This window comes from Habropoda laboriosa, unplaced genomic scaffold (assembly GCF_001263275.1).
Source record: "Habropoda laboriosa isolate 0110345459 unplaced genomic scaffold, ASM126327v1 scaffold119, whole genome shotgun sequence".
NCBI lineage: Eukaryota > Metazoa > Arthropoda > Insecta > Hymenoptera > Apidae > Habropoda > Habropoda laboriosa.
Window position 1 is genome coordinate 458181 of NW_017100225.1, and position 27303 is coordinate 485483.

At 49.0% G+C, this 27303-nt stretch overlaps 1 protein-coding gene across 1 annotated transcript in view; it reads right to left on the reverse strand.

The window, feature by feature from the left end:
- Positions 1–27303, reverse strand: part of LOC108571154 (nephrin-like) — a 72478-nt gene that overhangs the window by 6604 nt on the left and 38571 nt on the right. Inside the window, exons 7-11 of the mRNA XM_017933133.1 lie at positions 26437–26581; positions 23702–23832; positions 14313–14472; positions 10151–10450; positions 4981–5301 (exon numbers count right to left, since the gene is read on the reverse strand). Coding sequence (XP_017788622.1) covers positions 4981–5301; positions 10151–10450; positions 14313–14472; positions 23702–23832; positions 26437–26581 — 1057 coding nt within the window. The remainder of the gene's footprint in view (positions 1–4980; positions 5302–10150; positions 10451–14312; positions 14473–23701; positions 23833–26436; positions 26582–27303) is intronic.

Below are 27303 nucleotides of genomic sequence, written 5' to 3' on the forward strand. Positions count from 1 at the left end.
AGTGTCGATGGAACCCTTTATCTATCGCGCGACGGTTTCCCTTCTTCAACTCCACCCCGTAGCAGCGTTACTCCTCTTCTCTCGATTTCGCTTTAATTCGAATACCCGCGGGCCATCGGTTTCGCCGAAATTATTCCCGCTAGCTCGCGCTAGCTTGTCGCTGCGACCTTACCCATTGCGGGATATTCGAATTATGCTCTCGCTCCCCTCCTCCTTGACGACGCGATACCAGAAGATTACCTTTGCCATTTCCCCTGCCGCTGGATGTTCCTCCAACGTGATACATGTATAGTTCTCCGATAGTCCAAAAGTCGAAACGATTCTCCCCGCGAAAACATTAAGGGATGGCGGAGCACCGCACGTGTGTTCGATCGGCGAATAGGCAAGGAAGTTACATATCGGTGGCGGTAATCCGATTGAGAATTCAGTGCAGCTGACGTCTTTCAACCTCAGTCGCGATACCGTATCAACGAGAATACGGCGAGTAGGAAGGGATCGATTTCGCTGTAATTTCTCTTTCGAACAGCAGGCGCATAAGCGGGGGATGGATTTCCGAAATTAAGCGAGATTCACTGGGCTGTGCAGATAGGCGACGTCGGTACGCGTCAACGTCACCGCTGTTTCATCCTCCGTAATGCTATCGCTTCCTCCGACACGAATTATTTCGTTTCGTGATCGATGACGGGCAAATTTCACGCGCCCTCGATCCTCCTGCCGTTTCCATCCAACCGTTAATTGTTCATTCAATTCCCCTCCTTCAAACTTCTCTCCGAACTGTCTCTAAGCGCAAATCTACCACGTCATTTTTCTCGTCTAACCGTGTAGGTACATATGTAGGAGGAAGTAACGGGTCTGATCGGGCCATACACCGAGATATCCCGGCGGAGGAAGTAAGTACGAAACAAAGGAGCCCGGTGTTAGGTAGAAGCGAACGTTACCGCGTTCAGGGCGATATTATACGCGGACTCTCTCGCGGAAAGATTCCGGTTGAAAAGCAGGCGCCGCTCGTATAATCATGACCAGTCGTTTCCGCTTAATTCCGGACAGTATTTAGAGACGGGCTTAGAACTGGAGAATGGGTCGTTATGATACTTCCGGCAACATTACCTGTTACGAATGGCGGTGACGGTGGTGGCGCTGCCGCGCCAAACCGTTTGAGGAATTTCCAACCATTTCCCGGCCACCGGCGAAATTGTTGGATAACTCGCGCGAACGCTTGATATAAACTCCTCTCCGGAATATATTACGCCGCAGAGAATATTTCTTAAGGACTTAACGGTGACTCGTATGGCGATAATAATCGTTTTCCTTCCGACAGGACTTTGCTCGCCGCCGCTTTAATGGAATTTAAAGCGGTCCTCCTCTCTCTCTCTCTCTCTCTTACTCTCTATCCTTCCTTCCAGTCCCTACCGTTAAAGTGATTACCCCGTCAGACGAAAAAAAATATTCATAATTCCACGACGGGATAAGTTTTCTTAACGAAACGAAGGCGAGACGACCGGGTAGCACAGCAGCGGACGTGCTGGTGATAAGGCAATTTGTTCAGCTGACCTCACTCTCCAGCGATCTCGGTGAATTATTTCTAACGATCGATCGATCGAGACTTTACCGTGAGCTGGATTTTAAGACACCGCCGGTGGGGAATCCTGACGAAACCGAGGACTCCGGATTGGTGGTTCAGGCACGTATACTCGCCAATCAGCACGCGTTGCCTCGCCTGTCTCGCCGAGACGTACTTATGCATGTAACTGTTGGTTTCTCGCAACTCTAGGACGCTTTTCGTCTCGTCATTCTACAGTCTTGGTTTTTCTCTTTTTTTCACTTAACAAATTACACGCGTATCGTTGCTCACAAGCGAACTCATAAACATCAGGGCACCCTTTATATTCCTACAAAAAGTGTCATCTAATTCGCTAACTTGTTAATTACTACTTCAGTGTCTTAATACTTACAAAGAGGAGTGTACACAGCAGAGAAAATGGAAAGTTTCCCCCGAGAAGGTAAGGCATACATGATAACTCGGTTGTACGATCGTGCCATAGCGGAGCAGCACGTAAAGCTTGATCGTGTTCTGGATTCCTCGGAGGTAATCGATAGTCACGATGTTTCACGTGGATGTAACGGAAACGCGCGTCGGTTTGATCGTCCTTTAATTGACGTAACATACGGGGAGGACGCGACGGAGGCACGATATCGGCGTTCACGTGCGATGAGTTACATCGGCGTGGCTCGGGTTATTGGACGCTTCGGGAACGCGTTAACGACACGCGTAAACACGCGAAGCAGAACGCGGCAAACGAGTTGTCGTCGCCTCCGCGTTCGCCGCGACACGCCACGCACTTGTTTAACATCCGCGTGTCACGGACTACCTCGATTTCTCTCTCCCCGTCACTCCGCCACCGCCGCCGGAATCGCGAAATTCAATTTCCTCCTATCGTGCTTCGCGACCAATTGCCTGCTCGTCTGCCGCTTTCCACCACTCCAAGCAACACGATACGTGGAAAATTCGAATATCTGCTTGATTCTCCTTTTTTCCCCCCCTCTGTCTTCGATTTTCATGAAGAATGTACGAATCCGGGTACACACAGACCCGCTATTTCGCGCGAGACAGTCTGTTGAAACAACCGACGGTGAAATCTTTGCGGACGTTCACACTGGAGAAAGCTAATTTCCGCCGGAAGTCCATCTTTTCAATGTTTTAATCGAGACACACCGAGCGGTCGATCGTATTATTTTATTTAGTTCCAACGTTAGAGCTGAAACTGGAAAATCTTTCGTGTTCCAGAAAAGGTTCAAGGTAGTCGAAGATCCCCGCTAATTAGATTCGACTGGTCTCGCGAGGGGGGAAAAGAGGGGGCGAATACGCGAATGTTAAGGGAAGAAGAAACGAGAGAAAAAGGGAGTCGGAGAGGAGAAAGCCGGGCGAGGTTTCGGCGACGTCTGACGAGAGGCGGGCCGGAAGTAGGAAAGATAGGAGAGGCAGGAACGCCGAAAGGACGAAGAAGGGGCGGGGAGAGAGAGAGAGAGAGAGAGAGAAAAATGACGGCGGGCGTAAACAGAGCTAAGTGAAGTTAACGACGGAGCAAGAAGAGCGGCAAAAATGACCCCGGGAAAATTACCGCACACGAAACGGCTTAATGTCCAAAAAGACGAGCGAACGAGCAACCGAGAGAGAAGAAGAACACGCGATCCAAGACGAAGGGAGAGAAGGTGCAGCCGCTTAATGACCACCCTGTACATTCGTATCTCTCCTGGCTAGCTCTCTCTCTCTCACACATCCCTTCTTATTTCTCCTCTTTCTCCGTTCGCCAACCCTTTTACCCTTCTCTAACCACCCATTCTCTCTCCGACTTCTGTACGATTCAGACGGTGGGTGCCGCTGGGACCATTATCTGTAATTGCTTTCCTTAATTCGATGCTCGTTGCTCTGCGTGGTGAATGGGAAAAAATTCTTCCAACGCACCGGAGAAAGGGGTTAACTGGCGTTCAGGCAAAAAGGAACACGGATACACCGTGCAGAGGGAGGAGAGTTCGTCGACCGATTCCTACTCGATTTTGCACTTCGACGTCCCTCCACTCTCTTTCATTGCTTCATCTCTTCGCCGCGAATAGAAGCGCAAGGTCCAGACGGGATGGAAGTCACGGCGAGTCACATTTAAATGCCACCGGTTTCTGGCTAATGTCTTAATTACGCGCTAACCGAGTTTCGAGCTGGCCCGTCGCTCATTTCGCTGATCGAGTTCCAACCGAGGGGGAGAGTTTTAATGGTAAGTAGCCTGTCTCGTTTCCGCTCTTTCTCTCTTCCTCTTCTAGTGCCTTGAATCGAGAGATAATCAAATGCGGTCTGAGCGAGAGAGAGAGAGAGAGAGAGACAGAAGGAGGAGGGAGTAAGTAAGTAAGTAATGGTCGTTTGTTCTTGAATGTCGAGAAGTTGATGTACGAGGATTCGCCGGCGGTCGTTTGCTCGCTCGTGCGCTCGCACTCGCCAGCGCAAGCGTACAGGCGGAGCAGAGATACGAGGCCGGTGTACGCGCGCGTTCCACGTTCGCTCGCATCTCCCGCTTGCAAATTGATAGACGCAGCCGCGACCGTAAATCACTTTAGTGACAATTGATTTGGTGCCCTCCGTTTTACCTCGTTGTAAACTCCACGCCACGCTGATATTTACGATCGCACGTGTACACACCACGTCACCCAGTGACACACTGCTCGCCACCGACGGCAAATCTTTTACATTTTTTCGTTATTCTTCTTCACAACCCCCTCTTCTCCCCCTGTCCGCGTTTTTCCACGACGCTAACCATTTTTGACGGTTTCCTATCAACCGTCCGATAAGTCGAATTCGTCCGAAATCAGTCGATAAGGTTGGAAAGATAAGCGAAATCTCGAGGAATCTTCTCAAGTTGGAGGTTTACTCGGAGCGTAGAGGAAGCTTCCGTAGAGCAAGTAGATTGGCCACGGCCTAAGTAGCACGACATACACAGAGGCACGTAATGGGTGCGGTGCATTCGTTCCGGGGATGGCGATTCGTCTTGCTTACCAGCCTCGTCGTTGACACCACCCACTCTCCGAACAGCTACCATCCGTTCCGAAGGCGGCGGAGGAACCCGCAGGAACCAGCCAGCGACCTTGCCTCCTACAATCCCTCCGCAAACCTTTGTTAATCTCCCGGCAATCGGTGCCGGTCACTATATTGATCAGGGTCAACCTAACTCGGCTCGTTTCTCCTTGAACGCGCTTCTTACACGATTAAGCTTACGGCGGACACTCCATTTTTCATTCTGTCACGTCTACCTTTCCCTTTCTTTCCCCAACCCCTCTCTCGTTTAAGCTCTGCTGCTAGCTGATTCCTCCAGTGCTAACCTATCTCTCCGCGATTATTCCCGGTATTTTACACGATTGAAATTCGTGCAAATTTGCGCGAGAGGATAAAGGTAAGTAGAGTGGTAAGAACAGAAAAGGAGAAATGTGTCAACTCACCGGTACGTTTCTCCGCGTCGCGGTATGTAACCTCGCTGAGAATGACCGGTTGACTTCGTCCTTTCCCGTTCACAGCGTACACCGCGACGTGAACACCCGTCTCGACGGTCGTCTCCAAGCCAGAGAGGGAGAAACTCGGCTCGTCGGTGTTCGAGACGTTGTAGAGAGGCTGGATGCTCGACAGGAAATCCACGTCGCCGTGGTACACCTCCAGGATGAATTTTTGCGGAAGCCCGCCATCGTAGCCAGCCACGCATTTCACCTCCACGCTGGTGTAAGTCTGGTTCGCGAGCGTGCAGTTACGTACCGGAGATGGTTTTCCTGAAACGAGAACGTCACCACGGTTACATGCCACCGTTCCACCTTCCTCGAGGTTTCGGCAAACCTTCTCGCGCCAATCTCTCTTTCTCTCTCCCGGTAGAATCGACCCTCTCTGTATTATTATTCTCTTTTTTTTTTAATGTCTCGGTTATTAAAACACTCTCCCTTTTCTATCTCCACGGAGGATTGATTCTACACGACAGCGCTCAAGTTCTCGAGGAAGAGAACAGGAGTGACTCACTCGGGGTGAGTCAGTTATTTCGCGAAGGGGGTGGAAAAAGTTGACGTTCTGGAAGTTCCAAATATTAAAACGAGCCGGCGCGTGAAATTGCTTCGTAAAGGATTTCAGTCTTGGCTGGCTCTTTAGAACGTTAACTACGATTGTAAACGGGCGAGGTCCGCCAGCTGGTCGCTCACCCTTTTACAGAACTCGCAATATTCCACGGCTACTTTGTGCGAAACCGTACGCTCCCAGCGAGCTTTACGATCTTCGTCAAACAGCTGTCTCTGCCGCGCTGGACCAAAGTTTCGTCCACTTACGACAAACGGTTACTATTCCCCACCTTTCGCGAACGACGAACAATCACACGAGAAACGAACAGTTATTTCCTATCTCCTTTTTTCCCACCCTCTTCTCGTACTCGTGGTCGTATCGTTGTCTCGCCCGCGAGAGACCCTCGTCGTCCACTATTCGTTCGAAGGAAATTTCCGCTTCGCGATCTCTTCCCTCTACGTTTTCTCTTCTGTTATCGCGCACAGGCTCGTTTGTCGCTCTTTGTCCGGTAATATTTTCTGGATACTTCGTACCAAGCTCCAAGCCCCGCTCTACAGGTTGGCTGAAAGCGCGCGCGAGGGAGCGCGAGAGAGCGCGGTCGCAGCTGCTCTCTCGAAATCAAGCTCCGCGCCGAGCCCCTGGTGAAAAATGTTTGCGCATCTACGAGTGGCAAGGATTTAGTGTACCGGGATAGTAATGGTCACAGAGACGTCCCACCTCTTTTTCTTCTTTTCCTTCCTTCCATCTCTCCTCGTACCTTCGCCATCACGCCGTCTCGCCGTCGTCCGCTGATACAGTTTGCGTCCTACGAAAATTCTTTTTCTTCTCTCTCACTCTCTTCCTGTGTGCTCCCGTGCCGCCAGTCAAAGCTCACACTCGCACACACAGTTCCACTAGTGATTCACCTCTCGCTGTTTCCCGACACGCGCTCCTTCCAAATAAAATTTCCTTTTCCTTAAACAGACAGCCCAGGCTATCGCGAGTTCGAGCACCGAGCACAAGATAAATATTGTTCGCCTTTTCCGTGGACGCGAGTTAAAGGGGCGGAATCCTTCGGAACAACCTTAATTTGCTTTTCCAAACCAACTCTCGTCCCATCTCGTTCCAACGGAAAAAAGAATCTTCTCGTTCCCTTGTTTCACCTTAATATATTTGAGCAAAGGTGTGCGCGCGTGCTCTCTTTGCTATTCGCCCGCAGAAATTAGAGCTCGCTCGTGAATTTCCCCGGTGTTAATCGCGTCCGTCCACTGTTCGCAACGTTTATCGAATTTTACCAAGGTTTCATCCACCCGTCCTTCCACCGGTCGTTCAATTTATTTTCATCCGGTGTATAATGATGCTGCGTGCTTTGGAAAAATGGGTAAACTGGGAGAAAAAAGCTGTTTCCAGTCGGCGGAGTTTGTTATTTAATCAACATCGGCTCGGGGTAACGACGTTCCCGCATCAGCGATTCATTTATTTCCTTTCCTTCACTTTCGCTTTCTTCCTTTTTTTCTCTCTACTTTTTCTCAAATCAGGCTACGCCCGGCGGAAATTCGCCGGAAAATAGTTTTTTTTTCAGTGGGGTAATGGCGAACAATGCTCGAACCCGCGGCGAATAACGAGCTTAACTTTCTTTGGCCCACGTTTTGCGCTGCCCTCTCCTCGTGACCTCTCTCCACTCCTTCTCTTTGTCGCAACGTTCGAATACCTTTTCTCAACGACTTAAACGACGACGTCGTCGACGACTACTACCACCACGATAACGCAATATCCAATACCAATAACGACAGATTTGAAAATAATTTCGTTCCCGTCGAGAGCCGCTTTACGGGTCGCTGCGGATTGAAAGAGACTCGCTAAAGGTTTCGTTACGACATCCATCTACGATCCAGATCGGAACGACCAAAGATTGACCGACTAGCCTCGATTCCACTTGTAACTTTACGTCTTTCCACCAACTACCGATAGCACAGAACGCTCCTCCATCTTTTTCCCTCGATACTCTAACGCCCTTCCACTCGTTTCGGCTATACAAGACGCGTCTCGGCAATGTACCGCTCTATAGAAGAGAAACTTCCGATCCGATCTGACTATCAACGGCGAAAGTAATTTCGAAACTGGGTCGACCAATCGATCCTCCAAAAAGTCAGCTATTTTTTCTGCTAATGTAATCGACAGTTATCTTCTTAGAATATACTCGGTGCCAGAATAGAATATCCATAACTAGGGGTATAATTACGCAGTAAACGTTCAGCGACCGAGTTTCGAGTGCTCGAGATTAGATTCTAGAAATCTAACATGAAAGATTCTAGCGCGGTTTGTCTAAATTCAGCGCGAGGAATAACACAGTCTAAAATATACGTGAGAGAGTTAATTATTAGTCAGAGCCGTTGAATAGAGCATGTACTACTTTTCCCAAGCTGGACGCGCTATTTTAACAAACACGTTGTCGGAACAATAGTTTTCCCATAATTAATCTACACTGAACAACTAACAAAAAAGAAGAAGAAGCAGCGTTAAAAATTCACTACGAGAGCGTATAGTCTGTGTAACTATAAAATATTAAAGGGATTTGGCAAGATGGATGGTCGCGAAATATCGTCAGCTTCATTTGTATCGCCAAGCTTCGCCCCCCTTCCAAATACACCGCGGCCCAGCCTGTCTTTTGTCCGTCGAGTAATTTTTTATCCGTCCGAGGGAGAAAAAAGAAAGAAAAAACAAGCAAGTCAGCTAGGGAAACAAACGAGGAGAAATAAGCGCGATGAAAATGCGGCGGCACCGGTTCCCGGTGCGCACAAAGGAGAAAGGACCGGAGGTCGATTTGGCGCGCGCGTGTGCACTGGTTCGACGTGTATTCGTCATCGTCAATACGCTTTCGACGGCAGCTCGTCGCGTCAACGTCATTCTCGATCATACGCGGGGGAGAGAAAAAAAAAAAGTAAAAAGAGGACCAGGGCGAGGCCGGCCGGCCGGCCGCCGCGTGCGCGTTCCGAAAATCCGCGAGCGGATTAACGTCGGTTTACCACGCGATGATTGGTTGCATCGCATTGTACGCGCGGCGATAATTCCCGAATATCTGTCAGGATTTCGTCCGGTCACCCCCGTCCGCAAAATACAGGGTCCTTCGTAAAATAGTTGGACGCTTGAGAAATGAACGCGGAGGCCAATAAAATGGCGGCCTTTGGTCCCGGTCATTTCCACTGCGAATCAATCCATTCCTCTATATGTACATTCCATATACAGGGTGTCCTAGTTTTCTCCTATCAAACTCTGTTCCACGGGTGTAAGTAGGAAAAAAATGTTACACGAGCATAGGTCGTTTGCAGGTATGTTAAAAGGTTGTAAGAAAAATACGAGATACGAAGGGAACGGTAACGATCTCGTATTGTTGTTATAACTTTTTAATAAAGCGTCCAACGATCCATGTTCGTACAACGTTTTTTTCTTAATTCCACTCGTGCAATATACCGGCGAAGTTTGATCGGGAAAGAACTGGGACACCCGGTACGTAGAATTATGCATTTAGCAGGGAGCGAAGCGCTATGGGTTGTAGATTATTTTCGATCTATTCATAATTGTCACGTGCTTGTTAATTAATTTCATCTGTTTCCCATCGAGTGGCTCCTCCCGCTGTATCGAAACACCCAGAATGAACATGTTTATCGGACGATGTTTATAAAATACAGTTATCGTCGAAGAGTATTCTTTTGTCGTTCGATTGATCACGCCGGCGTTGCTGCTCCGTGTATTTCCGGGTAATAGGATTTTAATCCTCCGTGTCTACGGGAAGAACACCGGTGGAAAAAAATAACACGACGATGCTCTTTAGCGAATGAGTAATGATTAGCGTGTGAAAAAAAAGAGCGAGACACGCGAATCGTTGGGAGATCGAATAGGGTAGCCGCGTTAACGGTGATACTGCGAGCTTGATTAACGATCGCTTTCGCGCTAATTGGACGGATCTTTCGAGGTGGAACAACGTTGCTCTGGAAAGGGTAAATAATTGAGGCGTTAATAGTCTCGGTGGTTTGGTAGAGTCTGAGGGGCGGCGGGGGAATACACCGTGCTCTTTGAATAATTTACGCACGACGGACTTTCGAGCGCGCTCACCTCCCGCAGTATTTATCTCGCGTTTTTTCCTTCCTCTCGTCGTAGATTCGACTCGCGCGACGTATTTGGGAAAACCGACTCTCGCTCTCCGCGTGGCACAGTTTAAAACCATCGCGTTCCTTCGGTTCGATCGCATGCAAATGAAATACGTGCCGTTATCCCGCGGCTCTAATCATTCGCGACACTCGTTGCATCGATGTTTCTCGTTTCACAAAAGAACTACATCGTTTGCAACGAAGCAACGGCCAGAGAGAAGAACACGGGTGGAAAGATTAGGAAATATCGTGGAAACCGAGTGGCTGATCCTCTCGACGACACAAAGTGTCTTATTTCTATACACGAACGGGTGGGAAAGTCGTAGTTTAGAAGCGTAAACCGTGGAAAGGATTTTAACCCGATTTCCTGACCACTCGAAGACTGGAGCGCGAGGGGTCGGCCACTCTGGCCGCGTGTAACATTTGCCGAGATCCGGTAAATACTCACCGGCGGCTATCAGCTGGAAGAGACACGGTCTCGCTTGTGTACCGACGAAATTGTCCGCCCAGCACGACAGTGTACCGTAATCCAACTCGGTGGTCGGCGTGTACCTGAGCACGCTCACGCCGCTCGACTTCTCCATCGAGAATCTGCCCGGCGCCACTTCCAACGTCTCCCCGCTGTTGTTGAATTTCCATCGGAAATTGTGCGCCGGCGGATCGGCCTCCACTTTGCAGACGATGTCCAGCGACTCGCCCCTCGACGCGCCTACCACTATGATCCTGTCCTCCTTGCACACCGGAGCGACTGGAAAAAGTAAATCGTTACACCTGTGTAGAAACTTTCTTAGCGAAATTAAAGAAGGAGGATAGAGCGGTAGGAAGAAGAGAAGTAGGTTAAGTTGAACGATCGAAGGAAATAAAGGAAAATATTTCCTCTCGTCGTCGTCGTCGTCGTCGTCGTGTTCTAAATTCGAGGCACGCGAGCTCTGGCAACATTTTCGAAATTTGGACGCGTCGGGTCGTGCAACGTTACACGGACTTACAGATATTATCCGCGAAAATTGAAAGGCTGAAGATTCGAGGACGGCGCTTTTACGGGTGTGACGTGGAGCGAGCGATAATTGGACGGTAGCTCTAGTCTCTCTCTCCTCTCCTCTCCTCTGTCCTGTTACGTCTTGTCGGGGGCTAAAGGGACACGAGAGCCGTTTACTCACGTTTTCACCTCGCGAAATTTCCCGAGCATACCTCTCTCCGTTTTGTCACATGGGGGCTTTCGCTCGAATGAAATCGTTCCGCGACTGATGCAAAAAGATTTTCCACCTACGACTCTACCAGCCGTATCTCTGCCGCGCCACGTTTTCCCCGCGATATGCATTTCTCCCAATTTATCTGCCGTTTCTATCTCCGGCTGCATTCGTCTCCCGTTTCACTTGCCGGCGTAAGAGAGATAAATAGATGGACGTACCTTATCGTTTCAAACGAGAGAGAGGAAAAAATCGAGTCTTTACGGGGCTGCACGCAAATTAATACGGCGCAGCGACTATCAAAGGGGATGTAAACGAGGAAAACTCGCCAGGATTATTGCCAGTTAAATAAGACAAGCAAACAGACGCTTCTTTCTTTGAAGATAGAAATTTGATCGTTCACCGGGAGATCCTCTTTTCAAATTGAAAGAAAATAAGAGCGAAGGGGGAGAAACGTGATATTGTCTCGGAAAGAAAGACGAAACAGCCATGTTCATGAACACAAAGCGACAGAATCGTGCTCGGCAACCTAAAGAATCCAGCCGACCCGCTCGCTTTTCCAACCTATAAATCCATTTACGAGTTAAGGCAATCTTCGAGAACAAGTTTTTAGTGCCGTCATCTCCACATCTACGTATACGTAACACGACAAACTCTTTAACGTTTAATTCCTTTCGATCCCACTTGTGTCCTCGGCTTCCTCCCGCCTGACACATACTTTATTCCGTCGGTGAAGTATTCAACGATAACACCCGGGGAACGAGGCGAAATGAATATAAGAGAAGCGCAAACACGCGAGCCCTCGAAAAAGTTTTGTTAAAATGCATAATGCCGCGCATCGTTGACACGGGTGGAGTGGTGGGCGGCAGGCAGGCAGGTAGGCAGGGACCATCGAATCTCGACGTTTTTCCGCGTTTTCGCTGGCTCTCGTGAAAAGTGAATCGGTCCAGGGTGAACTCGAGGCGAGGAAAAGCGGCCGCGATACTCGTTTCTCGCTGTAATTAACGCACGACGCCGTAAACATTCGTCGTTAGTCGCGTGAGCGCTGGCTCTGTAATTCGAAATTAACGACGAGAATTATCGGACGTGAAGCGCACGGTTTTTCAAGCAGCGCGAGTCAAATTTAATTATCATCCGCGTCAGGAAGCATCGCGCGCACGCCAGTCGGATCTCTGCCCTCTGATTTTCCACCGGCGGCCAAACGGCTTCCTTCTTTTTTTTCTCCCTTCTTTCTTTCGTTCACTCTCGCTCAATTGCGGCCGATGCTGTGCACCGTGTCTCTACTCTGAAACGTCAAATGTCCCCTTTCAGCGATTTTTTTGTTCAGATTTGCGCGGCTATTGAAACGGAGCTTGCTTCGACGAATTTCATAAATCTTTCGCTGTAAATTATTTAAATCGCGGTATCCGCGAATGTAATTTCTCCGCTTTCAACGCGTGTATAGTCGATGGAAGAAATGTCAACGTGAATTAAGGAGGTATTTTGCTTTGGAACTTAAACGATCAATTTCTTTTGGAGTTTCTTTAAGTATAAGCATTCTAGCAGATGTGTGCAAAGGGATTTGTTTGAATTCGTCGAATTAATTTAGATGTAAGCGTTTGAAGGATGCAGTCGTACCGTAAAGAAATGGATAGGTGCATCTTTGAACGCGTTTTTCTCGAAACCTCATTTTTTAATTTTTTAATTTGTGGAGAATCTCCAGCACACATCCTGCCACCGTAATTCTTTTAACACGCTGAAGACGGCAGAATATGAAGACAATCTCGTAAACAATCGATATTTTCATTTCACTTTCGCTCAGACCGCAGCCAGATTTATACCGACCAAGATTCCTCCTCGCTTTCTCAGTTTCAAGACATTGCAGTCTTAAAGCATCGAGTAACGGTCGAACGCGACGTTTTTCCTTTTTCGATCAGCACCGAATCAAAGCTGAACCGTTTCACGCGACTCCGAGGTTTCGGATTCTTAACTTCCCACGTTTCTACCGATTCTTTTCTAAACTTTCACGCCTGACCGATTTTACGACCTCGCCGTACTATCATATATCTCTTCCGTCGACTCTACCATTGTGCGCAACAAGAAGCAGGATAATTTGAATTTAGCCAAGATCTCCCGTGTATCGTTGCCGCGCGAGATTCAAGTTGGAACGATTAACGCGTCGGAACTTTGATCGAAATTGATTTAAATCTCGACAGAGAAGGAAAGCTCATTTTGGGGTGAATAGCCTAAGGCAAATGTCATTCCCAGGAAATAGGTGGGGTGGGCGGGGTTAGTGCGACGATGTAATAACCGGGAAACTAAATTCAGACACGAGGTTGACTTCGATTCGAGAACTCCCGTGAGATTGCTGCTTATACCGGCTCGCCTTTCCTTGCCCTTTACGAGGCCGTCAACGAGGAGGCCGTGGTTAAATATCGAGGATCGTGCTCCGGGCTTGTTTTCGCCCCGTGCATCCATATTCGATGCCGAGACCGTTTCTCCGAGGCTACGTGCACGATATCGCTACACCACCCTCGGCCGTCCATCCACTCGTTTTTACGATTTCGCGTTAACGTACCTACATACGCCAACTACGGCAACTAGGACTCAAGTGGCTAAAAGTATCGGGCAAATGGCGTTTCGCGTGCGAAACGGTAAAAATCACTTGGAGCTAACAGCATATTTCTCTTTCGTGTATAGGCGAGAGGTAAAGGGGTGAAGGATTTAACAGGGCAGTAACTCGAGTCGAAAAGTGAGCCTTTTTTAACAATTTTTTTTTCCAGTAACAAATTCGATAGCCTTTTTCATGCGAGCCATGTAAAAATTGCTGGCGTGAAAGAGGTGACTTGAAAGGGGAAAAATCTTTCGGGTGTTCTCTCTCGTTTCACGTGATCGATCGATGAAAAAGAACGTCTCTCTCGATCTGATTACCTTGGGACACCGAGGTCTATTCTTAAACGATAGGTGTATACAATATGCATACGTGGAAAGTTTGGCGAAAGAACGAGGAAGAGAGAGAGAGAGAAACGATGGAAAAACGTGCACTGTCTTTTAAATCTGGGATATTCAATTTGCATGTCGCGGTCCAACCGAGAGATGGAAATCCAGCGTTCCTCGAGATTTTCGCCGGTTTGCTCGGCGTAACCCCAGGAATTGGATATCAAAAATGTAGCTAGAACTAACAATAAGTACGGTTGAAATATTCAAACGGATCTCCGAGTTTCTTCGTTTGGTCTCTATCGCGGTATAAATACGGGGAAAAGCCAAGTGCTGTGTCTACGTGTGTAGATTGCTCGTCTCCCGACTACACCAGCAGCTTCGTTAACCGAGTGTACACTATGGAGATTCTCGATTAACCGCGCTCGATTAAAATAAAGTGTACGCCGGGAGTTGTGTGTGCATCTTTGAAGGCTCTCTCGTGACGAGTAGCTCGGATATACTCACACTTGACGCGAAAATGAAGATGCTCGCTCCGTGTTTCGTTCAGGTCATTCGTTGCGGCGCACACGTACTTCCCAGCGCTACTCCTCGTCACGCTCTGAAGCACCAGACTCTGGTTCGACCAGATTATCCTGGCTGACGCGTTATGCGCCAGTATTTGGTTCTGAAAGCACAGTAATTTCCAACTTAATACCGACGTCGTTAATTCCTCCTTTTTCTTCTAACGAATAAAGAGAGAGAGAGAGAGAGAGAGGATGAAAGGTGGTGTTTCTTATTTTTAGAAGGGGAAAGAGGCTCTGAAAGAGACAGGTATCTCTCGACAGCTCGACTTCGATCCATTTCTTTCCCGTCCGTGCTTAGGCTATCTCCAAGATTCGGATCGCGATTTCGTTTCTCGTTACGATCCACCCTCGCGATAAATTAGAGATAAACATGCACCGCCGCCGCCGCGATTGCAACGTCGGTCGGGTTATCAGCACCCTCTTCCAACCGCGGAATCGTGCATTTTTAGAAGCAATTACACCCGTCTAAGACCGAAGGTACATTTCCGAACGATAGAGCGTATACGTTGTTTTTACGTTGTCCAAGATATTAGACGAGACGTCGAGAGAATTGTCGCTGGAAGAACGGATGGATTCTTTATTATTGCGAGCACGTTACTCGGACACGAAAGGAGTCTCGAGGGAAGGACGTGGCTCGATAACTTTTACGATCGAAGACGTTACGCTGCCCCTTCTCTTCTCGTCTTTATTACAAATTTATCCGTTTCGATGCCGCGCTGTAAAGCACTAAAAGAAAAGAAAAGGAGAAGTAGGACGAACACTGTACTTCCTGCCAGTTAACGCCTTGCGGCCTCTGCCGTCGTTGCCTGATACAGACGAATGGTAACGTTGTACTCTTTACTACCTTAAATCCTTTGACTTCGTATTCCTTTGTGGAGATTGACAACGGACGGCGCGGGGAAGAGTTAGAGAAGCGAGAGGAAACTCAGCGGCTGACGGCTTATCAGTCGTCGCGCAGCTAAGAATGATACAGCGGTGCATTTAGTTGTTTAATCAGACCGGATGAAAAGAGCGCTAGTTTCGTTATCTTTTGTGCGCCGTTCTCTCTTTTGTCTCGGCTAACGAGGAGACAAAACGAATGCGTTTGATTCAAGAATTCCAGCAGCCTTCTCTCGAAAAATTAACATGACACCGGGGCCAACGGGGAAAGAGAGGGAGTGACGTCCTGTCGCCTAGGAAAGAGGACACGGTACTGTCTTCGAGCACGTACGTTAGGTGCCCCACCACCGCTATCTTTCCACCAGCAAGGTGCTCTCGCTCACGTCTTTCCAAACTACACGATGCTACGTTTAATTAGGACAGCCTGGGACAGAGTTTCATTATATCTTATTTCGTTCTTGTTTGCTCCGTGCAACAAAATGAAGAACGAAGTAAACGTACTATTCTCTCTCTCTCTGTTATTGCAGCTGTCTGAAATTTCCAGAGCGAACTCGACGCCACCAGCTTGTACATCGGCCGCGCGCGTTCCCTCCTCGAACAACCTCCAATCACGCTACTCCTCTTCCGGATAACGGGGAAAAAGAAACCTCCATCGGGTTAAACAACAGAGATTCCCCTTCGTCCTCCCTAACGCGGCAAGGACTTTCCGAAAAGTTTGCCTTGGATCGCGTTTCAATTAGTCGAGGACGATCGCGAGGAAGGTAGCTCGTTCTCGCGAAGAAGCGCGCCACTGGGACGGGCAGACCGGGTTAGAGCCAACAAGTAGGTAAAACCGGGACATGGCTTACCAGCCGAAGACCTTGCCAAATGCAGCCGCGCCTGTTTAATCGGACGGGAGACGTCCTTTCAACTCGTTCTTTGTCTTTCGTCGAGTCGCTCTCGCTTCCACCAATCGAACGTCTCGTCCTCTTTTTCCATCTTCTTTGCGTTTTTCTACCTCTCTCGCGTATTCCCTTCTCTGTCCGGAGACCGTTTCCTCCATTACACAGACTCACCCTCTTCCTTTTATCCACGTTCCGGCGGAATCCGTTCGCCGAAGATAATTCGAAATCGATTCGAAACGAGGCCATTTGAATCTCGGAGAAGGTGGCGCGGACTCGACGGAACAGATCGAGATTTCTTCTCCTCCCGCGAGTCTTTTTCCATTCCCCTTTCCCAGTCTCGCCTTTACCTCCCTCCTCTCTCTCCAACGCGATCCTGGCTTTGTTAGATTGTTTTATAATCTCAGCCGGAGGAGAGGAGATTCTCCGAGGGTCGTGTACTTGGTCGCTCAGGTAACGCGTAGGTAGGTGGACCGCTCAATTGCTCGCGATCGATTCTTCGAAAGAGATGAAATCGGCGGCGCTGATTAGGGGCAACGTAGTTGGAAAACTTCCCTAGGAAGGATCCATAGAGACAGAGGCATCGAAAACGCGGCAACTCAATTAAACCGCGTTTGTAATCTATGCAACTCGGCCGTTTACCGTGTTTCAGAGTCCGGGCAAGGAGCTTTAGCTCTCTTAGCATAGGTTAAGCCTCGGTTAAGGCAGGGGGTTTACCTTCGATTTACTCTACCCGGCGCGGCCCAAACTCGTTAAACGTTAGACCTCGTTACGACACGTGGAAAAATTGATAAGAATCCGCTAAAATCGTCCGCTGACTCAGCTAACTTACACACACCTTTTGTACCCGACAAGAATGACCGTTAATTTACGAACCTTTGCACCTCGACGGTTCGAGAATGTTGCGTTTATCAGGGTCGGGGAGAAACGGTTGAAAGTCAACGTCCGCAGGAGTGGCGAGGATCTCGAATCGATACATCGATACTAGCCAGTATTACGTCCCCGCTTTGAGAAAGTAGCTGCAAAGTTTAATGTTTCCATTCGAGTCCCCGTTCGCTTCCTACCATTTTCCTCTGTGCTTCGGGACTACATCCACCCTCTATACCCCCTTCTTCGCAAACCTTTCGACGTTTCCCTCGCTGTGTTTTCCCTGGTCGTCGTCCCGGCAGAGTAGAGAAGCGAAAGAACGATACCGTTCCGTGTATCCAGCCAGTCAGCTCGAGAGCTTTCGTTTGTCTTTTATCGTGAGCGAGCCAATTCCGGCGAAGGGTAGCCCAGCGGCTCGGTCTCCCGCCGCCCCCTAATCTCTTTCCTCTATTTGTCGTGCGTGCTGTCCTCGCCCGTGTGCAAACAGTCCCCGTTTCTTTGCGTTTCGTTACAATTACCAGTTCAACAGACCAACCGGTTCCTTGGAATTTCCACGGAAAAACTGTCCAAAGCCAGAGTTTTCGATTACACCTCGTACGTACACGGTCCGATTGGCTGCTGTGCTTGTCTCGACGAGAGGAGGAGTCGTGTCGATCGCTCGGTTCCTCTACGAGACGGCATGCATAATGAGCCCGTAAACGCGCGCGAGCTTTAATTAGAACGCCTTAAGGATCGCATCGCAGACTCTGGTTCGCCGTTATTAATTCGATTTTGCCCGCACGGTTTCCCCCCGTGAGCGAGCCGGTCCTTTGAGCCCGAGGATCAGCTACGCGTAGCATTTTCCTTCTGCTAATCAGCTTTCGCTAAGGAGGTAAACGAACATCGACTAACTTCCACGTTAAGGTGTGGATAGGCCTGAATTCTCTCTAATCGCGTCACGGTTAACTTTATCCGCGACTTTTCCATCGTTAGACGGGGGGAGAACACGATCCAAGCAGCAGGTCACTTTGTGGTAATCGGACTTGGCCTCATGGACTCTTGTTCTAAGTCAACTTCCCGCAAGTTAGAAACGTCGACGTTCGACCCTTGTGAAACTTTCGGGAATTAATCGCTCGTGGAACCACTTGTACGTTCGAATAATTCGAAATTTCCTCGAGAGGAGCTGTAGTTACCGTAGTTGCCAGCGAAACGATTCGGTCGCGCAGGTACCTACTTGTTTCACGTTCGGCTGGCGTCGCGGAGGGTCAGAAGAAGATATCGATACCGTATGGAAAGTGGGAGAAAAGCAGCGGGGAAACTTCCCGTTTGAACCTGACAAGAGCGAGGCGAGCAAGTGCGCGCGGTTTTATGCAACGGGTCTAGCCGCGGGGAGAGGAGGCGGCAGTTGGAACGGAGCCCAAAAGCCCGGAGCTTCATTTTGAGAATATTCGGAATCCGGAATAAGGGTGGAATTACTCGTAGCACGTGGTACATACAAGCATACCGGTACAATGGCCGTGCGGCATTGTCTCGCACGTCGCCGTTACATAAAGTAGGTGTTAACCGTCCTTTCGTACACGTTTCCGTGATATTCCATCTCCACCAAGGTTAGGAAAACGGCGCGTTTCGACGTAGAATAGATGAATTTGCCCCGAAGATCGGCGAGAGATAGTCGTGTGCCACCGGTATACCGTTTCCCGCCTCTGTTTTCCGCTCGCGACGATTCGTTTTAACGGATCTACATAAATTCTCTCCGCCTCGACGAGTCTCCCTCCCCCCTCCACGGAAATCGCGTATCCTCGCCTCGTTTTTCTCCACCATTTCACAGGAGGCATCGACCGCTTACGTTCCGTATTGTTTTTTCCCCCGGCAAGAGAAGAGCAAGATGCTATCGAGGAAGCCCGATTACGAGGAATCCCTCCGAGGTGGATCGTCCTCGTGACCAGAGGACAACAAAACCCCTCGAATATCTGGCTCGTTCAATCTCGCCGCTCAACTCACCACCGTCCACTTGACCTATCCGAAAGATTCATCGAATTTCTTCTCGCATTTCGATCCTGCAAAGATTCCCCGTACTTCCCCGTCCGATATACGTACGTATGTACTACCACGTTCGTTCGTCCCGCTCCTACGATCTCTAAGCTCGGACTTGCCGAAGAATTCGACTCACAATCGCGAGTCTCGTCTACTTCTTCTTCTTCTTCTTCTTCTACGTCCTTCTCTTTACCCGCTCTTGCTTCTGATAGACGGTCGGGATGAAAAAAAGCGGCTCAGAGGCGGGCGTTCATTCCGGTCAGACGCTGCACTGATTCCTTGAAAAATTGCCAACAACTCGTGGCCTTCGTGCATCCTCCCTTCCATATTTCCCACACTCGTCCTTTTTACTCTCCTTCCCGTTACCTCCCTTCTTTCCCACTCGTGCCCTAAAGGTTACGCGAAAATCATTTTATCTCCCTTCTTCCACGTCCTAGAAAACCGGAGGGCCACTGTTTCCACCTCCGTCCATTCACCTGATATTCATCCCTCGATCGCAGCGATCTTATTCGCGAAATTACGCCAACTCTGTGGATGTACGACGGTTTATCCCTGTTTCATGGGAAATCGAGCGTCGAATGAATAACAAGGCAGGCTGCATTGTGGCCTCGTTGCGAGATATTGTTGCTTCCATTGGATATGCGTGTATAGGAACCTCGCTGTTCCGCCTTTCACTCACCCCACGATCGTTCGATTCGGAAATTCCGTTATCGTCCCGTGGGCGAAAACGTGGGAAAAACATTCGATCTGGTACGAGCCTGGCAAAAGCGATTACGCGTTTAAACTTTTTCTACTGCGTTAAAGGGAGCCATTATCGTGGACGTGGATCGTTGGCCCGAGGAGAGGCCAAGTCAGAGAGAGGAAACGTTGCCTTCGAACGGTTGTATTTTCTCGAATCGGGCTCTGTACACGTACTAATGTGTCGGCGAACGAGCGAGCAAGAGTACTCGAGGAAACAGCAGCAGAGAGAAGAAGCCAAGGTTCAAAGAGTCGAGCTAGCTAGTATGCCGGTCGAATAGGTTCCACGGTAACGTAGCTTCCGTGCAAGCTCGCCCTTTCTTCTCCGCGCCTCTAACTCTTCCTTTTTCTCGCGCGCTTTATACCCTCCTGGACGTGTCGCAGACCTGCCACGCCGCCGATAAAATACAATTTATCTTTCCCACCGTACACCTCCTTCGCGGGCCAAATATTTTAATCCTTCTCCCTCCTCGATTCCAACGACCGCGGGACCTGTTTCTCTCCTTCCGTTCAATTCGAAATTGTATCTATAGAGGAGAGGAGAGAGGTGGTAACACGGTGAACGCTCGTAAATTTCACCGCCTCTTCGACTACCCGAGACTCCACGTGCTTCGCCCCACTTGTTTCCTCCACGAGGAAGAAAGGTGAAAAAATGCCGTGTGCCGGCCTCGATCTAAACAGCAACCCTCTCCGGAAGATTTGTGGCCAGGATTTCGTACCTCGTCGCGCCAAGATTGCCCGAAAATTTTTCATCGCGATTATATCGCCGGTACTGTCCTGGCATTTTCGCCGGAGAAATTGTTTCTCTTCGTTTGTTCCAAAGCGATCCATCAGCGGTGAAGATCGCGTACGAGTTAAACTTTACTTTGAGTTTCATTAGCGTCCCAGTTCCTCGCCATTACCTATGCTAATTTCCTCGCTCCGCGTCCAAGGTACGGAAAGTGATTTGGAATTTCATCGAAGAGGTGTGAGAAGATCTAGATTTGCGCGGAGAATCGATCGAGTATCGCGAGTTACGCGACTTTTGACGCAGGTATTACAGACGCCATTTGCGAGCGGCGAGGATGATGCATTGCGGCTGAAAATGCGGAATGCTCTCCTTTTCCTTTCTATCCCTTTTTTCCAGCCGTGTTCCTTCCTCTTCTTCTCCTACACTTTCAACGTCCAAGCGAGAGTCTCGTGTAAATGCTGCAAGCTCTTCCTCGCAGCGGAAAAGTTCCCTCGTTATCTTTCATTACATTTTCGATTCTTCCTCGAGCTTCCGACGTTCCTTCTCCCAGCCAAACTTCCACGGCCTCGAATTTTACCAGTTGCTCAGGAATCTTGTAATTTAGTCGTTTGTTCGATGTCTCTTTGATTCTCCTTTTCAGTACCGGAGGGGAGGGGATATTAGGCGCGACATTTTTCGAACGTTCGTTCGGCAAACTTGTTGCGCGAAGAAGAAGGAAAGAGTCTCCGGAGAAGCGAAAATCCGAGTGATTCGTGAAAGAATTCGGTTGACCATAGTACGGTATCTCGCTCGATTTCAGTGGAACCCTTTTATCTCTGCTAAGGTAAAAGCAGTCAGATCGAGGAGTGGGAAGGTTCTTCGTGCCTCGGTCGAAAGCGATTTCAAGTAGAATTCCTGCACGGCTGTTCGATCGCGACGCCGACCCGCGCCGCACCGTTGAAATTGATTGATGTACGGCCTGCCGATTCCTTCCAGCCAGTCCCTTCCGCATTAAGTCCCGGACTTGTCGGATTGAATCTCGCGCGAGAGGGAAATGCAGCCGACCGATTCATTGCGAGAAAGCCCATTACCCTTGCCTGCTTTTCCGCCGCGACTGATCGATATTTTCGTTGCTCGCAAGCGTTTTTGAGAGAGAGAGATAATGTCGCCTGTGGAATGACTTCTGTCGGGAAATTGGGAATTTTCGAAAGATGTATCGGCGACGGTGTCGAGATTACGAAGAGCTCAACCACTCTGTATTTAGCTGGACTAGTCGGTCTATCCACTTTACCGGCAAAGATGAAGAGTCGAGAGAAACGCCTCGTCTCAGGGTTAACCGATTGGCTCGTCGATATCTTCGCGTAGCTACAGAACGTCTCCATTGTCCCGGTGAATGGTACAGCCAGCCTAATCACTGTACCCCATTATAGCGGCTATATCTCTCTACCGTCCCTCTCCCATCCCCTTCTTTTTTCTTCTTCCTTCGACCCTCTTTTTCAACATCACTCCCTTCGGCTTCTTTCCGTTCGCCGGTCCTTTCTCGTCTTTACGATCGCCGTTGGAAAGGTTATTGCCGACAGGCAGTGGCTCGAAGCGTTTTTTTAAGACCGACAGTTCGGAATCCTGGCTCGATTGGTACCTTGGGATTGATTGGCAGATAGAACGTGCCGATGGCCTCTTGTAATTCCTAGGCAAACCCTTCTAATCGAGCGAAAAGGACTGTCTTTCCTATAATTTACCTCGAGATTAATTCATTGGTTCTCGTACGCGGAGGGCAGGGAAATAACCAAGTATAAAAATATCGACGGCAGTTCACACGGGGCGGTTTGAAAGTGACCTCGAAAGATTGCCACGGTGGCAGCGAGAAACGGGGCAAAATGAAAGGGGAAAGTCTGCGGATGAAAGGAAGCCCGTGAGGGGTTACGGTAGTCGACTGCTCCGGCAGAATGAAGTCGGATCATATTTTTAAGATGCAATTTCGACGGAAATCTCTTACGGCGTAGCAGCTGCTACCGGGCTACCACCGTTAGCCCGTCCCCTTCCCGGTGTTCCCTGTGAACTACGACACGTATCCACCGAAAGATCCTCCGACTAAACGTAAAGAACGAGGCGAACGAGAAGGGGCTGGATTAAGGCAAACGAGGATAAAGAGAAGAGGAGTAACGAGTATGAGCCGGCACCAACGAGACGGTGCTCGTATTTCTGGTCACTCCACCTCTAAGCCCTTCTTAAAAGAGACACTAGCATCCTTTCGCCGTTTCTTTCGTCCCGTCACGGTACACACTTTAACTGCCCCCGACGACGCTTTTCCTCCGCTTCCAAAACAAGAGACGTTTTCTCTGCCCAGCCAAATCGAACTCTGCTAAACTTTGCTCCGCTGATCGGAGAGGTGGTTACGGAAGAAGGACGTAAATAGAGAGAAAACCCAGTGTACAAGTGGTTGTAGGATCTTTGTTCTTCCGTTCTTCCGTAGCCACGTAGTGAAAATTTCCTACTCGAGGGAATAACGAATGTAATTTCACGTGCAACGACAAGGAGGTGCGAGTTGAGAGTATTTTATCGTACGCCGTCATAAATCCGCGGAGATGATCGGCTTTCAGTGCAGCGTGTTTCGCGGCGCGTTAAGTCCTCGCGTTCTAACCATCCCTGCACCGGATCGAGCCTGTCGAACGATCTCATATATTATGCAAATAAAGGATTCAAAGTTTTACCTAGTGCTCGATATACGAGCCATTATACGGGATAAGACCGCCGGGCCCGAGCCAACCAACCCTCCACCAGGAGGAGAGAGTCTCTTTACGTTCGCGGATGCTGTCGCGTAAATTACCTGTAACGTAGCTCGCTTGTAAATTTAGGGAGCTCTCTCTCTCTCTCTTGTTACTTCTCTTCTCTGCTCCGTTTTTTGTCCACCAAGAGAGATTTTTCTCCACGAATCTGGCGTATTATGTTTCCGGCATTGTGACACGCTAAGTGTACGGGAATTTGTACCGCGTCGCGAGCGTGCACTTTGCGAGATACACCGTGCTTTAATAGCGTCATAATGGTGCAGCTGTGTGCCACGAGAATACTCTCTACTCTAACGTCTGAAATTGTAACTTTGTTAAGAAACCGGCGAGTCTTCGTGACCGAGGAGCGAACGACAGGGAACTCCGTGTCCCTAGGTGCAAACCTATATCGGATTCAATTAAACGGACGCTGATCGTCGGACACGCTACGTTAATTAATCGATAGAATGATACATACGTCGTGTATCCATGTCAATTTGGACCAGGGAGGATTTGCTCTGATGTGGCATTCGAAGTAGACGTCGTCGCCTTCCTTGATATCCCCGGGATTTATCGTGGATCCAAGATTCAGCGACACTATTGGCGGATCTGTAATCAGATTCGATTCGGGACATTTACGATAAAGGAGAAACGATAAGGGTGAATCCTTGGTGGAATTATTGAAATATCGAAAGTCGATATTCAACGACGTTGCGTCCGTGTCTCTCTAAAAGAAGATTAGGGTTAATAATCTCCCCCGCTGTACGATTTCGCCCGGTAATGGATGGAAAGGATAGCGTGTGCGTGTACGTGGCATTCTCGTTGACAGGGCTTTCGCTATTTTTTCTCATAGAGAGGGAAAATGGGAGCAAGGGCTTGGATACGTTTTATCGCCACGATAGGCTCTCCTCCACAGCCCTGCCGTAGAATTTCATCAACCTGATACCAGGCTTAAGGCACGTTCTCGTCGTCAACCTTTTCCCGGTTGCCGCTCTTTGATTTTCACGCCAGACCGCTTCTTTCTCGTTCGTGATATACGACCGTCCAAATACCCAAGGAATTATCTAAATCCGAGACACTTAACACCGCCGTTTCCCGTTCGTGGAAGAAGAAATTTTCTTCCGTTGAATTACAGAGAGAAGAAAAAGCATTCTAATTTTTTCCTATTCTTCCCCTCTCTACCACACACGCACAGTCCACGTTACAATTGCGTTGTTCAGCTTGTGACCTCGGAGAAGTCTCTCTGTTGTCGGGTGATTTTTCGGGCTGCTGCAACATCCCCCGGAAGAATTCCTGTATTTTCTTCGCTGCTTGTATCTCTCATTTACCGTCTTCATTAGTTTAATCATAGCAGCAGCCCCTCTTAGCCCAGGTTGCCCTCGTCAGGGAGTTTATTCTTCGGGCGTTCTCGCAGGATTTTATCGCGCGCCACGATAAATTCCCACCCCCTTTCCGCCACTTCCTTCTTCTCTCCTGCACCCCTGCATCGCTCTCTGGCTCTCCGTACACCCACTCTTTTGAGATAGTATTAATTAGCTCGATCGCGTCCCTCATCCCTTCAACTAGACGCTTTTTAACCCTCGAACCCCGCCTTCGCCGCTGTACCGCGTCCCTTGTTTTTCGAGATCCTCGCCCGGGATTGCAATAAATTCCACCCTCCGTCCTGCCCTTTCATTTTCTTCCTCGTTTCTCGCGAATCGAGAGCTCGTGTATATATGGACGGAAACGAAGCTTGGGCACGAAAAATTCCCACTCTCTTTCTCTCTCTCCCTTTCTCTCTGGGGGTAAAACGCGTAATTCCAACGATGCTGCGCGACGGTCAACGTAATTGGATACGAGACGTGACGTCATTTCCCGTGCTCCCGTGCTTTTTCCTGATACCCTTTTCCGGGGAGATATTTCTTCCGGCCGTCGATGCATCTGGCGCAATTACAGCTTTTTGTAGAACGTCAGAATATTTTCGGTATTTTCTCGTCCCGCGTTCCTTTTTCTTTCCGTATCGTTTCTCACCAGTTTGAAATTTCACATTTTCCAAAGTTTTTCGCACAATTAATCGTAAAAAGTTAGGTATACAGCCTCGGGGAGCATGTCGTTCTTATCGGAAGATACTTGAGATTCTCGCTTAAGTTTCGCAAGCAGTGAAATTTCCACGGTAGAGGAACGGTGTCACGTCTGCGTTCAATTTATTTCTCCTCCGGAGTGTAAAAAGTGAGGATTGAACTTTCGTATTGGAGTGTAACGATTAATCCAACTGTTCCCAACGTCTTAAATTCATCGACATCTCGAAAGAAATAAGTTTCAACAAGTTTCGCGGTTTCCCCCGTGAAACCAGGTCGGTCGTCACTCTCTCTCTCTCTCTCTCTCTCTCTGTAGCGAGTATACTCTGTGCAGCAGGTGTGTCCGGTGTAATAAATAAAAATAATCTCGTAAAAAGGGATATATTCATGGTGGCGTGATCCCCGGAATATACACGATCAGCCCCGGTACTTACACGGTTTTTACTCTCTCGAGTCTACCAGTTTAGACGAATTCGGCTGGTGGGAAACGAGGAAAGATACGCTTGGTGAAAAAGGGACTCTGTTCGCCGGTCGAGCCTTAAACAGCAGGGGTGCTGAGAGGGGCGCGAGAGAGAGAGAATGAAAACCAGAGAACATTGACGTTCCTAAATCAACCAGAACGGCCAAAATTTTCATCCTCCACGTCCCCTCTCTCTTCGTACGTATTTTTTCTCTCCTTTTTGCTTTACGATCAACCAGAGTGGTGAACGGTTCTCTAGCAGAGGTACGCAACGATCGGTGCCGTTGAATTTCGTTTGTAATTCGCTGGAAATCCAGCGGAGGCCGTTTTATTGGTAGCTGTAAAAAAAAGAAAAAAGAGCCACGGAAGAGGAAGGAGAAATGCGCGTGTGTGTGTTCAACGTAAAAAGGCTCGTAAATCGGCCGATTTCACGATGCGGCTCGATAGAAGATGAGACCAGAGGGATACCGTGGATGCTCTATTTTTTTATGACGTTCACGCGACGCGTATGCATACATTAAAGGAAGGCGTCGGCTGAGCCGGGAATAAGTTTCAGCCACGGGAATCATCGAATATGCATTTAACGTCACGTACGCTCGTAAAAGGTCCGGACGAACCAAGGAAGAGATCCTCTTCTCCTCTCCTAGCCCGCCGAAACAGCAATAGAATGTACATATATTTATCGCGTATACTCACAGACGACGTCGATTTTCCACGATTTCTCCACGAACAGCCCCGTCAGGTTCGGATTTTCGGCCCTGCAGGTGATCGATTTCCCGTGGTCCTCCACGCCTGGCTCGAACTCCACCATGCTCACCGTTCGATTCTCCGATCGTTCTTCCTGCGCGGACAGAGGAAGACCATTGTTCAAAGAAAAATCTTGCGTTATTTCCAGAGGGAAACGGTCCAAGTGGAAGGACGTTGAAATTTCAAAGTGTAGGTAGAATGGAGGAAGGCGCGAGGATATTTGGTTCTTTAACGGACAGGAAATCTGAAAGAGTTCGACTGGTGCACATTGTTAAATAAGTCGTCGTCTGCGAGCGAGGCAGCTGTTCTCTACGTTAAATTTCACGATTCTCGCTCGAATCGTTTGTCTCGCGAAAGAAGAAACGTTTAGACTGTACGAATACGCAGGACTCCGTTCCACCGGAGAAAGGAATTTTTCGAGCGTGTCTAACGTTTCCCGTTGACTTTTGGAAATTCCGTCGCGTGACAATTCTCGTGCGTCGTTTTTCCCCAATGCAGCATTCCGCGATATTTTTCAGCATACCTTCTCCCTTTCTGTCCTCTGTACCGTGCTGCTCATGATCACCCCGTTCTTTTGTCGTCGCGGCACGCAATTTTGGAAAATAATAATTTCGCGGCGGGAGCGCGAGTGCCGTTTTTAAGCGTCGACCGGTTCAATTCCGCGGCGCAAGATGCCGAGAAACGAGGGCGACCTGTAAAGGGTGAGAGGGGCGAAAGATAAAAAGGGAGGAAGAAAATGGGAAACGAGTTCGACGGTAACTCGGTATGGTTAATTTTGGTTATATTAAGGTCGAGAGGCGGACCGTAAGCAACGGC